This window comes from Hemiscyllium ocellatum, chromosome 37 (genome assembly GCF_020745735.1).
Source record: "Hemiscyllium ocellatum isolate sHemOce1 chromosome 37, sHemOce1.pat.X.cur, whole genome shotgun sequence".
NCBI classification, from domain to species: Eukaryota; Metazoa; Chordata; class Chondrichthyes; order Orectolobiformes; family Hemiscylliidae; genus Hemiscyllium; species Hemiscyllium ocellatum.
In genome coordinates this window covers 23,896,553-23,913,246 of record NC_083437.1, presented here as the reverse complement: position 1 = coordinate 23,913,246, position 16,694 = coordinate 23,896,553, and the positions used below count along the sequence as shown (strand labels likewise).

The following is a 16,694-nucleotide window of genomic DNA, read 5'->3' as shown; positions in this document are numbered from 1 at the left end:
CAACAAAATGGCAGGATTTTTAGCTCTCAGCTTGACATGGTGGCTGTATGTTTAACTGTATTTTTAATGCGGAGGGATGTTGAAGAGCTAGCAATAGTCAGATAGTTACTCCAGGCTGAACACAATACAAAGGTTTCAACTTTTTAACAACAGGGAAGTTAGTCTCCCCATTTACTTAAACAAGGAATTATAAGGGCTAAAAGAGGCTATGAAATGTCCTTGGCAATCAGGATTAAGGAGAATCCCAAGGCATTTTATTTGTATAATAGGAGCAAGAAGGTAGCTAGGGAAAGGATACTGATATCCTAAGGGAGTCAAGGGAGGAGATTGTTGAGGCCATGACAGAGATCTTTGTATTCTCGTTAACCACAGGCAAGGTCCCAGAAGAGGAGAGAATAGCCAATATTGTTCCTTCCTTCAAGAAGGGCAACTGGGGCAATCCAGGAAATTATAGGCCAGTGAGTCAGTGGCAGGGAAAATATTGGAGAAGATTCTTAACGACAGGGTTTACTTGCATTTGGAAAAGACTGGACTTATTCGGGACAGTCAACATAGCTTTGTGTGGGGGAGGTCTTGTCTCACAAATTTAATTGACCTTTTTTGAGCAAGTGACGAAGATGATTGATGAGGGTAGGACAGTGGATATTGGGCTTTACTAAAGCATTTTGTATACTTGCCTTCACTGGACAGGGTACTAAGTATAACAGCTGGCAGATCTTGTTAAAATTGTACAGGGCATTGGTTTGGCTGCATTTAGAATACTGTGTACAGTTCTGGTCGCCACATTATTAAAAGGATGTGGATGCTTAGGAGAGGGTTGCCTGGTGAAGGTGCTAGCTATGAAAGAGGTTGAGTATGTTAGGATTGTTTTCATTAGAAAAAAGGAGATTGAGGGGGGACCTGATTAAGGTCAACAAAATCATGATGGGTATAGACAGGGTAGATAGATATAAGCTTTTTTCCAGGATGAAGGATTCAATAAGGAGAGGTCACGCTTTCAAGGTGAGAGGTGAAAAGTTTAAGGTGGAAACACGGGGCTTGTACTTCACACAGAAGGTGGTAGGTGCCTGGAACACATTGCAAGCAGATGTAGTAGAGGTAGGCATGGTAGATTCATTTAAGATGCGTTTGGACAGATGTATGAGTAGGTGGGGAGCAGAGGGATACAGATGCTTAGGTATTGGGTGACAGGTTCTTTCAGTGGATCTGTATCGGCTCAGGCTTGGAGGACCAAAGGGCCTGTTCCTGGCTGTAAATTTTCTTCATTCTTTGTTCATTTGACAAGGTCCCTTATGATAGCCTAAGCTGCATGGGATCCATGATGAATTGGTAAGTTGAATACAAAATTGGCTCGGTCATAGAAGACAGAAGGTAGTTGTGGAGGGGTGTTTTTCTGACTGCAACCAGTGTTTATCCACAAGGATGAATGTTGGGAACCTCTGTTGTTTGCAATATATATATTATATATATATATATATATACACACACACACACAAACAATTTGGATGAAGATTTAGGTGGTCTAATTAGTAAGTTTGCAGAAAGATGAAAATTGGTGGAGTTGTGGATAGTGAGGAAGGTTGTCAAAGTTTGCAGCAGGATAAAGAGCAATTGGGAAGTTGGACAGAGAAATGCCACATAATCATTGAGTCATAGAGATGTACAGCACAGAAACAGACCCTTTGGTCCAGCTTATCCATGCCGACCAGATTCCTAAATAAATCTAGCCCCATTTGCCAGCATTTGGCCCGTATACCTCTAAACCCTTCCTATTCATATACCCATCCAGATGCCTTTTAAATGCTGCAATTGTACCAGCCTCCACCACTTCCTCTGGCAGCTCATTCCATACATACACCACCCTCAGGTCCCTTTTAAATCTTTCCCCTCTCACCTTGAACTTACGCCCTCTAGTTTTGGACTCCCCCACCCTGGGGAAAAGATCTTGTCTATTTATCATTTCCCTGCCTCTCATGATTTTATAGACCCATATAAGGTCACCCCCTCAGCCCCCGACAATCCAGGGAAAACAACCTCAGCCTGTTCAGCCTCTCCCTAAGGCTCAAACCCTCCAACCCTGGCAACATCCTTGTAAATCTTTTCTGAATCCTTTCAAGTTTCACAACATCCTTCCTATAGCAGGGAGACCAGAATTACACACAGCATTCCAAAAGTAGCCTAACCAATGTCCTGTACAGCATGACCTTCCAACTCCTATACTAAATGCTCTGACCAATAAAGGCAAAGATACCAAATGCCTCCTTCATTATCGTGTCTATCTGGGACTCCACGTTCCACAAGCTATGCATTCCAAGGTCACTTTGTTCAGCAACACTCCCCAGGACCTTACCATTAAATGTATAAGGCTTGCCTGATTTGCTTTTCCAAAATGTAGCATCTCACATTTATCTAAATTAAACTCCCTCTGCCACTTCTCAGCCCATTGGCCATCTGATCAAGATCCCATTGTACTCTGACATAACCTGCTTTGCAGTCTGCTACATCTCCAATTTTAGTTTCATCTGCAAACTTACTAACTATGCCTCCTATGTTCACATTCAAATCATTTATGTAAATGACGAAAAGCAGTGGACCCAGCACCGATCCTTGTGGCACACCACTGGTCACAGGTCTCCAGTCTGAAAAGAACCCTCCACCACCACCTTCTGTCTGCTCCCTTTGAGCCAGTTCTGTATCAAATGGCTAGTTCTCCCTGTATTCCATGAGATCTAACCTTGCTAATCAGTCCACCACGAGGAATCTTGTTGAACAGATTACTGAAGTCCACATAGATCACATCCACCACACTACCCATATCAATCCTCTTTGTTACTTCTTCAAAAAACTCAATCAAGTTAGTGAGACACAATTCCCCACACACAAAGCCATGTTGACTATCCTTAATCAGTCCTTGCCTTTCCAAATACATGTACGTCCTGTCCTTCAGGATTCTGTCTAACAACTTGCCCACCACCTATGTCAGGCTCACCGGGCTATAGCTCCCTGGATTTTCCTTTCTTAAATAGTGGCACCATGTTAGCCAACCTCCAATCTTCTGGCACCTCACCTGTGGCTATCAATCATACAAATATCTCAACAAGGGGCCCAGCAATTACTTCCCTAGCATCCCATTGAGTTCTAGGGTACACCTGATGAGGTCCCAGAGGTGAATTGACCTTTATTCGTTTTAAACTGTCCAGCACTGCCTCCTCTGTAAGATGGACATTGTGATGAAATTTAATCTGGACAAGTGTGAGGTGATGCATTTTGGGAGGTCAAACATAAGCCAAAAGTATACAGTAAATGACAGGACCTTTATGAGCATTGATATATATAGAGGGATCATTAGGGTGTAAGTCCATTACTCCCTGAAGGTTGCAACACAAGTGGATAAGGCAGTAAAAAAGGTATATAAAATACTTGCGTTCATCAATCAGGGCACTGAGTATAAAAGCTGACAAGTCACATCGCAGCTATATAAAGACTTCAGTTTGGGACATATTTGGAAGAATTTTGTGCAGTGCTGGTGGCCACACTCTAGGATGTGGAGGCTTTGGAGATGGTGCAGAAGAGGTTTTTGACTGGATTGGAGTGTACTCTATGTAAGGAGAAGCTGGACAAATTTGGATTGTTTTGACTAGAGCCTCAGAGGCTGAGGGGCGACCTGGTAGAAGTATATAATATTAAGAGGGGAGTGGATAGTCGGGGTCTCTATCCCAGGGTGGAAATGTCAAATACCAGGGGGCAAAGATTTAGCTTGAGAAGTGAAAAGTTTAAATGAGATGTGTGAGTCAAGTTTCTTTACACAGAGGATTGTAGGTGCTTGGAATGTGCTGCAAGGGGAGGTGGATTGAAGCAGATATGATAGCAATGTTTAGACACATGCATGAACAGGCAGGGACCATGAGCAGGTAGATGGGATTAGTTTAGAATAGCATCATGGTCATCACAAACAGAGTGGGTGGAAGGCCTGTTCCAGTGATAGTGTTAGAACAAAAACAAACTGCATTATTTGTTGAATAAGGTCTACAATGGCCAGTTACTTTGGAATGTGTCAGTTATTCAAGTCTAGGAATTCCCATCATCTGCTCTGGGAAATATTTGAAAAGCTGAAGCTGGTGAATGTGAAAAAGCCAGATGACAGGATTCCACTGCACAACTTATTTATGCCCTTGTTTGTCTTATATATTTGCTTAAAAATGTAAACTTAAAACAAGACCTGAAGTTATGGCATTGAGTGAAAGTGGGAGGGGTTTAGGAATTGATAGAGTGGATACTTGGGCACGTTTATCATCAGTAAACTTCCAGATATCAAACTACAAAGACGCTTTTGGGAGTCTGTGATCTAACATGTAAAGGCTAATAAACCTGGAATAATGAGAGTACAAAGTACCAAAATCTGGAGTTGTTACGAAGGAAGGAAATCTAACCAAAAGCAAAATACTGTGACTGCTGGAAATCTGAAATAAAAACAGAAAATGCTGCAGGTCTGGCAGCATCTTTGGAGGTGGTGTGTGCTGAAATGGTAGGCAACTGGACGCTCAGGGAGTTTTTTTTGCAGACTGAAAGTAGGTGTTCTGCAAAGCCGCCGCCCAGTCTGCGCTCTGTCTCCCCGATGTACAGCAGACCACGTTGTGAGCAGCAAATACAACAGACTATACATTGTGTGCACTTCACTTACTTCAACAGCCCACCGTGTCCTCTGGCCAACATCTCTGTCTCAGGTTTGCTCCAGCAAAGCTCAGTAGAGTTTGGAAGAACAGCGCCTCATTTACTGCTTGGGGACGCTGCAGTCTCTGGGACTCGATATTGAATTTAATAATTTTAGGGTCTGAGCACTTTCTCCCATGTTCTTACCCCAACCTCCACACACCAGGCCTTGTCATCACATGGGCTACTACCACAACCATCTCACTGCCAGCTACTCATGGTCCCCATGAGCAGCTATTGATTCTCGCAGGCTGACCTTTACTGTTCTTTTGGTCTGTTCAACTGTGCTTACTCTCTCTCTGGGCTCTATTTTCACCCATTGTTTACTCTCCCCACCCTTACTCATCTTCAGCATATTTTACCAACCTTTTCCTAGCTACAATCAATCCTGAAGAAGAGTCGCTAAACCTGAAATGTTAACTCTGCTTTGTCTCCACAGATGTTGCCAGACCTGCTGAGTTTCTCCAGCAATTTCTGTTTTTGTTTCTGATTTCCAGCATCCGCAGTTTTTTCGTTTGTTTTTGTTTATGGATATTGTAAACCCTGCTGGGATAAAGGGAACTTTCCTATTTCAGGTTTTATATCCCTTCTGTGATTGTGTATTAATTGTGTTTAATTGTAGGGAATTCTGGGAAAGAACTGAGCCTTGAGTCCCTAAAAATACATAGACTGAAACTGTGTATGTTGAGTTCAGGGTTTAGGCTTATAATCCATAACTCTAGAAATGAATATAACCATTTGTAATGATTCAATGCCAAAAGAAATAGGAGCAGGAGTAGATTATCTGGCACCTCAAATCTGCTCTGCCACACAATATCAACACTGTCTTAACTCCACCTTTCACCCACTCCCTGTGTCCCTGGCTTCCCCTGAAAGATCAAAAATCCATCTCAGCTTCAATGTATTCAACAATGGAGCATCCACAAACATCCACATCCTGGAGTACAGATTTTCAAAGATCACAGCACTCTGAGTGACTAATACACTCACATCCAGATTCCCAAAGTCTGTCCACCATCAATAAGGCACAGGTCAAGAATGTGATGGAATACTTTTTGTGGGGGGGGGGGGGGGCAGTATGGTGGCTCAGTGGTTATCACTGCTGCCTCACAGCAGAGGGAGCTGGATTAATTCCAGCCTTGGCCAACTGGCTGTGTGGAGTTTGCACATTCTCCCTTTGTTTGTGTGGGTTTCTTCCAAGTACACCAGTTTCCTCCCATTGTCCAAGGATGTGCAGGTTAGGTGGATTGTCCATGCTAAATTACCCATTGTGTCCAGGGACATGTAGTTAGGTGGATTAGCCGTGGTGAAAACCCCAAATGGAGTTATGAATGGGATGCTCTTTGGAGGGTCAGTACAGGGTTGATGGGCTGAACGGCCTCTTTCCACACTGTAGGATTTCTAAAAAATGAGCAACCTCTTCTCCTGAGACTGTGTCCCTAGGTTTCAGATGTTCCAGCCGTGGCAACAACCTCCCAGTGACTGCCCTGCTAAGCCCCTTCAGAATTTTCAATGAGGTCACCTCTCATCCATTTAAACTCCATGCAATACAGAGCCAATTTGCTCAGCCTCCCATCACAGGCCCCAGCTGACTTTCTGGAATAGACTGCCTTCGAAGCCTGTCTCCTAACTTCCCTGCGACATTAAATACCTTCAGGAGAATGAGCTTCATTCCGTTAGTCAATCTCTACACCTTGCAAAAGACGTCTTGCCAGGAATTAAAACAGTACAGAAGCTAATAGCTGGCAGAGTGCATTCAAATGAGTTTAAACGCTTACGTATTCCGTTGGCAGAGGGACTCGATGCAAATGAGAACTCGCACATTATCCCTTGGACGAAGTGGTCCTTTGCTCTTCATTTCACTGTGATCTAGGTTGGTGAGAATGAAAAATCCATGAGTGATAAAGATCACTTCAAATTAGCTACAATATAAATAAGAAAATACTTTGAATTTTGTTTCTTTTGATGAAAATGGAACCGCTCAGTAGCTCAGCTTGAAGAACATGTTCCTTGTTCTTTTTCCATTTGCAAAGGAAGAAATCACAATGTAAACAACATCCCTTGCTTGATCTAAACTTGTGGCGGGAGACTATGAGTCTACTGCAATTATCTTTCATTAGCATTGTCTACCAGATTCCATAAGGCACTGTCTCTATCCTGTAGACTGGCAGTCTGCTCCAGCACTCTATCAATGTTCTTCAATGGTAGGGGATAATGAAAGCAATGTAGAGGAGGGACTCACCCTCTGATTTTCTCTTTCCTTGAAGGAATTTGCCTCGTCTTTGCCTGATACCTGCTCTTGAAAGCCAAACAGCTCTGAGGAACTGACTCACGCATCATTTTAACTCAAGCACTTGCTCTCATTCACAGAAACAAAATTTCATTTAACCACTCACGCTCTAAAAAGTGGATTTAATTCACCCCTTTATACTTTCCCATACTGTCTGCCTCCCTGGCTGTCCATTCTGGATGTTCATTACTGTATAAGTTAGTCAAATCTTCACTGGAATTTGCAGCTTTCCTCTTCAGTCAGTGTTCCCTTGTTCTAGATCATGAAGCAGAAGCTTTAAGTTCTTTGTTCTCTTAAGAACCTGGAATGCTTAAACAAAAGGGACTGAATTACTTTCACTCTCTATCCAGGGTTCAGATTTTGAGTGGGTGCTTTAAGCATGTAACTGGGACAGTCACCTCAGAAATGTGCAACACAGCCTTATTGACAATGGCACAAGTTCTAATAGAATTCATGAATCAATACACAGGCAATGCTTTGCACTATGAACACTGACCCCTCAGTGATAAAGCATTATGCAGTTTGAGAGTCAAGGTTCTAAAGCACATTCAGTAGTGCTGCCTCTCTGGGTAACCCATGCTTATGAATCAATGCCCACCATGTTTATCTCCCTACATACATTATAACTCTTAACATTTGTCTGTCATTCCCAGTTGAACAATCAGACATGAGAACAATGAAAAACATCCCGTTATTCTCAAAGCTACAAGGAAAGGATAACCCCAATGGGTTTTTTTCTTTCTGAGTTCTGAAATCTCTTTACATCATTCAGACATGTGACATGAAGGTTCAAGTTTGTTGCCTTGTTGTGCTCTGCAGCAGATCCTGAATTTCTTTGTTGTAGTGAATACAGAGTAGAATCTTTCACAAAACTCGAAATGTGATCCTATTACACTCTGACCATTTAGGTTATGTATTGCAACCTGGTGACTATAAGTCTCAAGGTATGGTTAGTTTTCCTCACTGCTGCCTCACGTGAAGCCAAAGAAATATCTCCTAATCCCTGGAGAGCTGTCAAAGTGGAGAGGTTCAATTGTTCCTCTTTATTCTTACTCTCTTGTAGATCTCAACGTCTTACCATTCATTAGTTTAAGGGCCCCAGATTGGTTTGCTTATTCCCAATTGATTGAATCTACCCAATACCAATTTCAGGTCAATTACAAACTTGTTAAAAAGATATGGATTTTTGTCTCCAAGTAGTCCCCAGTCAAGTAGGGACACATTCTCAGACAACCGTCCTCGTGACTACGGTCATAATTGCAGTTTGTCCCACAACCATCCTTCTGGTTATCTTAACCAATCTGATCAGACACACTGATTATATTGCATCGAGAGCAGCTGGGACGTGAACATGGATCTCCTGGTTCGGAGGTGGGTACACTACCACAGCACCATGAGGTGCCCCTTAAATGAGTTCCATCATCTGCCGTGGTGGGCTTCGAACAAATGCCCCAGAACATTGGTTAGGGGCTCTGCATCATTGGCATCACTGCCTCCCCTCAAAATATTTTGAAATTGATATGTTCAGACATGTTGTGACACATTTCCTGCATGTTCAAGATTTGAACCTGAAGCTTTACTTGCCGAAAGGTAGGGACCCTAACACTGTGCCACAACAGCTCTACAGTGAGACTTGTGTCCTGTAGCCACTTCTCAATCCACTTTAGACTTAACACACATTTATCCTCTTACACCAATTTTTTAACAATTAGAATCCCAGAAGAGGGGAAACAGGCCATTCGGCCGAACTAATCCACACCTACCCTTCAAACAGCAACCCAACCAGACCCATCTCCTTACCTTGTAACTCTGCATTTTCCCATGGCTAACACACCTAACCTACACATCCCTGGACAGTACAGGTAATTTAACATGGCCAATCCACCTCGCCTGCATAGCTCTGGACTGTGTGAGGAAACCAGAGCTCTTGGCAAAAACCCATGCAGTCAGAGGGAGAACATGCATACTCCACAGTTACTCGAGGCTGGAATTGAACACAGGTCTCTGGTGCAGTGAGGCAGCAGTGCTAGACATGGAGCTGCCCCTCTCGTATCATTGTAACAAAGTGAAATGTTTGAAACACAGAACAAGTTAACAGCAAGGACCATCGTCCTCAGAGAATTCCAGTAAATTGTCAGACAACATCTGATTTTGTTTTGATGTTTCCTGGCCAATTACTTCAACTCCTCATATCATAAATCTCTTTGACAGATTGATTGTACTCTAATCTTTTCAGAGATTACAACTATTGTTGTATCATGATCTACCTGAGTGTTTGATAACATGGCCAGATAATTTAACAGGAAGTAATGTTTGGTAATGATTTTCTGGGAATGAACTATGTTATCCTCCATCTGGTCTTGCAAGTGGAAGTGAGGAACATCAGTGGATTAAAAAAAACTAAATGATTTCGGGAATTTCAAACTATTCAAACTGCTACTGAGCCGACTGCTTAACAATGTTATGGGAGATACAGCCCAAAGGATTTTGAATGAGATAACTTGCTGATTTTCTCTGACAGTTGGCAGTCAGAAAAGATTCAGGGATTTGTAAGAAGTTAGTTGGAGTCTTTTGCCACATAGGAAATGAACAACAGTGTTCAATGATTAAGCATATGTTAGGTGTAAGTGTGGAGGCATCTTTGACAGGACAGGTAAAGGCTCTCTTTGTACAGGGTTTAAGGCCTATGAAGAGGATGTGACAATGATACTGACTGAAGAATACTAGTCATCAGCAAATCTGGGAAATACAACATGTTCAATATTTGGTAGCCTCTTCTTTAAGGACCCACTCAGAGAATTCAAACATATCACGTCATGTTATATTGTTTTGTTGGTTAGCATTCTTTAATGTCATACCACACTCAGGCACTTTCCATTGTGGCTTGCTGAGAGGCAGGTGAGGGGAAACAAGAACAAACCACGCCCACCCACCCCCAACGGCAGCTTGTTGAGGATAGTCACCCAGTTTGTTCATGAATCATTCGGTACTGCTTCTCGACTGCAATGCAAGACCCCTCCCTGAATCTGATCTACCCCAGTTGAGAAGTCCCATTGGTGAACAAGCACCTACCTTCACATTAACACTTGCTCTCCCTCCAACTCTACTCAGTACCATAGTGTTGACCTTTAACCAAATTCCTCCAGAGATGCTCGAAAGGCTCCTGCCCCAGTGCAGTAGGAGTCCACTCTTTCTCAGGGAGTGACACCTTTGACTAAGCCGATGTCAATGAGAGTCAATCATCAACCTCCAGCATGCATCGTCAGATTTCAGGGATGGCAAATGAGTCTGCGGAAGTGGTCTAAAGGAAAACTATCTTCCTATTTGGGTGGAATGGTGACAAAATTATTAGCACCGCTGCCTCACAGAACCAGGGACCTGAGTTTGATCACAGCTTGGGCAGCTGTCTGTGTGAAGTTTGCACATTCTCTGTGTAGATTTCCTCCGGGTGCTCTGGTTTCCTCCCACAGTCTAAAAATGTGCAGGTTAAGTGGATTGGCCATGGGAAATACAGGGATAGGGTGGGTCTGGACGGGTTGCTCTTTGTAGGCCTGGCATGACTTCATGGGCCGAATGGCCTGCTTCCACACTGTAGGGGGTCTACTTCTTTTTTGGCTCAAAAACCTCTATTTTCTTTCCTGGGTTTTGATTTAACAGCCCTCTTTAATATTACTGCTGTACCCAAGGTTCAGACAAACATTAATCTTCCTCTTAACTGCCTTGCTATGATCAATAGAGAGCGCCCTATGTAATTTAGCTTCTACATGAAGCTCTGGTGACCAGGAAGGGCATTCTTCTTTGTCTTTGTTATTTTCTTGCCCAAAAGCAGATCTCTACCATGGGCAGGTCAAGGAGACTGGTCCCAAACTCATCCTGCCCAGAGCAGGGATCACACTCTCTGCTGTAATCACCAATTTGATATACACCAACTACCTGTGCCAACTCAAGGATATGCAGTGTTGTGGCAATGTAGATTTTTTCAAGCTTGCTGTTCAGTACAGCATTCATTCTATCACATGACTGACCTGGAATTGTTCCTGCTCTTCCCACCTTCCTGTGGAGGGTGTTCCAAGGATTGACAGATTGATACACACTGGCTGTGATTATGAACTCACATTCCTTGGCCATCAAGTCCTGGAATGAAATTAGGAGCCAAAGCTTCTGGCTCAGAGGCAGGGACATTACCGACTCCAACACATGGCCTCCTCTTTGACAGCATCAACAGCCCTGAAAATTCTGACTGTATCATACATTTCCGGGCAAACTGCTTATCTCTTTATCAGGGTTAAATTGAATGGTGCTTTGGCCTGTATTCTATATAGTAAATTGGCATGATTTTATCAGTTCGCAATAATATCTGGTTTTACTCTGGTCCAATTTGTTGAATCAAACTTTTTAAAAGTTCCACTTGACAATGACTCAGATACAATCAACAACGAACAGAGTACATTAATATGTGGCATCTTTAGAATTTCCTGTATCATGTCACAATCAAATGGATTATTCTTGAAGCAGAGTCACATGCAGTCACAATTTAAGGCACCTATATTTCTGGTTTCCTATCAAATACGCATCCAATGTGTGAATATTGAGCTCTGAGTGGCCACTTACCGATGTGTACATTGGCAGAAAACTGGTAGATGCCAGTTATTGGGGCTGTAAATCTCCCAGTCGACACATTCATTCCAGATCCTCTCAGGAATGCACCTTTTGCAAGTGGCTATAGTAAAACAAACATGTTTTTGTAAGGATGTTAAATGAAACCAATGCAAAAAATCATTGGCCCTAAATCACTGTGTGTACTCTGAAATAGCAGCAAATGTTTGGCACCTTCTGATGTCTGGTATTTTAATGAGATTTATTTGAAAATAGGTTCGTGGCTCTATTGCGGCTGGCAAAAGAATGTTATAAGAAATTATTAAGTAGCTTCTAATTTTGCCAACAGTAATTTCTAAGCTTTGCTCTACTTTGTTTGATACTTGCAGTTAAGCACAAACACATTTTTCATCCATCTGTAACCACATCAAAATATAACAATATTTTATATTTAATATTTTCTTGCTTTACATGAGCACTAGACCACCCATATTAATGCTACAAGACAAATCACAGGCTGGGAATTGTGTCATGAGTAACTCACCTCCTGACCCCCACTATTTACAAGGGGCAAGTCAGGAGTGCGAGAGAAAACTCTCTACTTCCCTGAATGAGTGCAGCTTCAACAACATTCTCAAAAAGCTCAAAATCAAGGACAAAGCAGTCTGCTTGTCTGGCATCCCATTCAGGCAGCAGTGTGGACCATTTATGATATACATCACAACACTCACCAAGGCTCCTGTGACAGTGCCTTCCAAACCCACTGCTGTTTTTCTCTCATTGTCAGTATACCTTTAAGAGACATCCTCATGATATTATCAATGTATCATGGCAAGTGATCTAAGGATTATAAAGCTCTCTTATACACTTAATGGTAAAGTCCTGGGGAGCGTTGCTGAACAAAGAGACCTTGGATTCCAGGTTCATAATTCCTTGAAAGTAGAATTGTAGGTAGATAGGATAGTGAAGAAGGCATTTGGTATGCTTTCCGTTACAGTATTGGTCAGAACATTGAGTATAGAAGTTGGGAGGTCATGATGCAGCTATACAGGACATTGGTTGGGCCACTTTTGGAATATTGTGTGTAATTCCGGTGTTCCTCCTATGTTGTGAAACAGAAAAGGGATCAGAAAAGATTTACAAGGATGTTGCCAGGGTTGGAGGATTTGAATAAGCTGGTGTTGTTTTCCCTGGAGCATCTGAGGCTGAGAGGTGACCTTATAGAGGTTTATAAAATCATGAGGGGCATGGATAAGGTAAATAGATAATGCCTTTTCCCTGGGGGGAACTAGAGGGCATAGGCTTAATTGAGTGGAGAAAAATTTAAAAGGGACCTAAAGGGCAACTTTTTTCACACAGAGAGTTGTGCATGTATGGGATGAACTGCTACAGGAAGTGGTGGAGGCGGGTACAATTACAGCATTTAAAAAGCATCTGGATGGGTATATGACTAGGAAGGGTTTAGAGGAATATGGGCCAAGTGCTGACAAATGGGACTAAGATTAGGTTAGGATATCTGGTTGGCATGGATAAGTTGGACTGAAGGGTCTATTTCCATGCTATACATTTCTATGACTCTCATATTCCACCTGGGATGACTTGAACATGCTACTGGAAAAATAATGTTCCATTGTAATCTCATAATTTATAGCTAGCCCAGATACTTATGTGCCTGTGAATGTAATGTTTATTAGCTCCAATAAATGTCTGTTTGATTCCTCAATACCACAATATGCACACTAAGTTTCTTGTGTAACAGGAGATAACACAAGTATCACCACATCAGGTAAAATATCATATGGAGGCAAAATCACATCATGGTCAGTAAGAGTGGCCATTTATAAAATCGACTTTAATATCTTTGAGGTAGATATTGAGAAAACTAATTGAAGACCAACTGGACAACTGAAATCAGATAACTTAAATAATCAACAGCATTAGTTCCTGTGAGTACAGATAGCTGCATCTATCTGTAGATAGGCCACTGACCTAGAGGACAGAGCTAATTTATTTTTTGATTATAGGTTCTTTCAAGAAACTATAAATATCTAAGAATGCTACGTGAAAATAAGACTAACGTTACAAGACTACAGCGTATATTGATGCTCGAGCTCTCTCTCTTTATGACAGACAAAAAGACAAGGGACTGCTGATTTAATTTAACAAAAAACAGCAGTTAGATGGCCCTGCAGCACAGTTCCAAAGCTCCATGAAAAGAAAATAAGGCTTTAAAACATTAAAAATGTGGTTTTCTATAACTTTTATTTCTGTCCAGACCTTGATCAATTCTGCCATTTTCTCTTTCCAATTTAGCACAAAAGTAGTAAAAGCCCATGTGTCATTACTCCTTATTTAGTGCAACTGCCACCTACAGGTAGAAGCCTGTACTACCAGCATTTCAATCTCCAACAATAAGCCTGTACTTCCTAAAGCACAACCTATAAAGGGACCAAGTCCAGTAGAACTTTTTATTTACACTTTTGCCTGAAATGTTGATTCTCCTGCTCCTTGGATGCTGCCTGATTTGCTGTGCATTTCCAGCACCACACTCTCGACTCTGATAATAAAGTCAGTGACATATAGCTCGAGGAGTGCAGCACAATGATTATAAGGCAAAATCATGGATAACACAAACTTCAAAATAAATTAGACAGTATCCAGCAATACTTTGACTGAATTACAATTTTTTCAAACAATGTATGCAGCTCTAATTTACAGATCATCAATGGCTGGTCAAGAAAAGAGCTCTGAAGTTCTTGCTTGTCATTAGCATGGAGGGTCTTCACTTAATCAACATATCTGGTCTTTCTGTGGATGTTCAGAAAGATCCGGAAAAGAACTTTAAATATCTTTAGGAGCAGCTCGAGGTAATCATTAACTCCAAGATTAACAGACTCCAACTCAAAGGGTCCGTTAACAATTTCTCAGAAAATGCCACAGCATTAGGCATGATCCTGACTTATGCTTCTATCTACTCAACATGGTCCCTTATACCTTCATGCCAATCTATGGCCCTCTATTTATCTTCCACGGCCTCTCTGGCTTCCATGCCAACTTATTCCACTCTAGCGACCCCATTGGCTCTTGATAGCCGATATGCAAACTTAGTTCTAATTCATGCCAACCTAATCCCTGCAACTATCACCTTTTGTCCTTACAACGTCCGTAGAAACCCCATGGGCAGATCTCAGGGACCACAAAAGACAAAATAAATAAAGCTTAAGTGTCTACTACAGTACTCATTATTTTAATACAAAAAACATTCACTAATACAAAAAACATTAATGTCCTTCAACTACATAACTTTATATAAAAGCCAATACTTCAATGAAGTACTTAAAACTATTATTTTTTTCAAAAAAAACATTTGAATTCATAGTCCTACTTTAAATATATCAGAATGATTTGGAGCCATGAATCAAATGGTGAAGTGACAGAGACCACTCTGTGATAATGGTAGCTTGTGAAATCAGTCATACAACAGAAATGATCATGAATACCTTCACGTTTATACTGTCATGACATGAGGTAAACCCTTCTGCTAATTTCAACCAAACACACAGAAGAGCCTACCACGCCTCGTAATCTGGTAAAGTATGAGTGACGGAGATCTACTCAAATTTCACTATTTAAATAAAAAATGTATCAATTTATTCTCTAACTTCAAAAGAGAACATTAAACAATAACTATCTACACTGTAAGCCTTGTTTGTCTTAACGATTTATCTACCTCTCAGTCTACAAAAATATACTGATCTGATAAAACCCCGATTAAATTTACAATAAATCAAGTTTCAAAACCAGCCAGCTGTTGATCCTCTTCTGTCCCTTCCTGGATCTTTTCTTTGGTCTTCTGATGCACAGATCTTTTTTATGAAAAGGTACCATTTTGAGAGCGGGTCTGCAGACAGTTTGTATGGCAATAAGTGTTCTCAGTCTTTCTGGCTAACTGCTCAAAATGCCTGATTTTTATACCCCAAAACTTTGGATTGTCTCATTGGCTTGATGTTGTCAAAACAGTAAAATTCAAATTCAAATGGGTTTTAGTATCTTGGGGCATAATTTAAACTGATTGGCTGAATTCAAATTGTTGAGGGAACATAGTAACACAGCTCAGCTACTTGTTTCACAGCCAAACGTTACATTTTAAAATTTTCCAGCCCTCTCTGTTCCTGCTAGGTGTTTGCCAGCTTTCACTTTCTCTTAAAGGTACAGTACACACCTACAACTTCATAACAATACCAACAAATGGTGTAAATTAGCAAGTACTTTTTTTTCTAAATTAAAGGGCAGGAAATCCACTACCTTGATGTTTCCAATGGTCCGGACATCTGGAATGCATATATCGATTTTCTCTCACACACGTTCACAGACACAGACACATAAACACACGCAGACACACACACAACACATACACACACACACATACACACACACACATACACACACAGCGTCAGGGGTTGAATCTGAACTGTAGGAAGACAGTGATAGAGTGGTATAGTGACTGGATTAGTAATCCAGAGAGATAGACTAATACTCCAGGAACATGGGTTGATAATTCCATAGTGACAGATGACAAAATATGAGTTCAAGTAATAAATCTGAAATGAAAAGCAAGGCTGACGGCAACCAGTCTGGATTTTTATGATAACCATTGGTGTTCTCAATACATCTCTCAGCAGGTCATTTTAAACTCTAATATAAACTTGAACTTTTTCTTACATTGTTCTTAACAAGTAAACTGCATGCAGAAAACATAATTAACAGACTCACTATACTACATTATCAGGTATGATGAAAAATGTACGAATTATATATCATATCATATTTCAGCATCTGGATGTCAAACTAATGGCGTATGGTGCTGGTTACTTTTGTGTGGAGGTTATAAAAATAACATGGTCAGATAGTCTTTCTGGAACTGTGACACGCTAAAGAGCAGGTGACCACAAGGCTCCTGGAGTGTTAATGGAAGATGCTTTGCTAATGCTATGGTGTTTATGACAGGGAGAAAACATAAGTTTGCTTTTGGTTTAGAATAATCAAGGATTGATCTTAGTTTAGAAAACACAGAAATGAAAGCTTTTAGGACAGCTTT

General features: G+C 41.3%; 1 protein-coding gene across 3 annotated transcripts in view; it reads right to left on the bottom strand.

The window, feature by feature from the left end:
- Window positions 1–16,694, bottom strand: part of c1qtnf12 (C1q and TNF related 12) — a 91,933-nt gene that overhangs the window by 20,906 nt on the left and 54,333 nt on the right. For all 3 annotated transcript variants that reach the window (XM_060852123.1, XM_060852124.1, XM_060852125.1), the window contains 2 exons: window positions 11,612–11,720; window positions 6,489–6,579 (listed from right to left, as the gene is read on the bottom strand). In XM_060852123.1, the coding sequence (XP_060708106.1) occupies window positions 6,489–6,579; window positions 11,612–11,720 (200 nt within the window). The remainder of the gene's footprint in view (window positions 1–6,488; window positions 6,580–11,611; window positions 11,721–16,694) is intronic.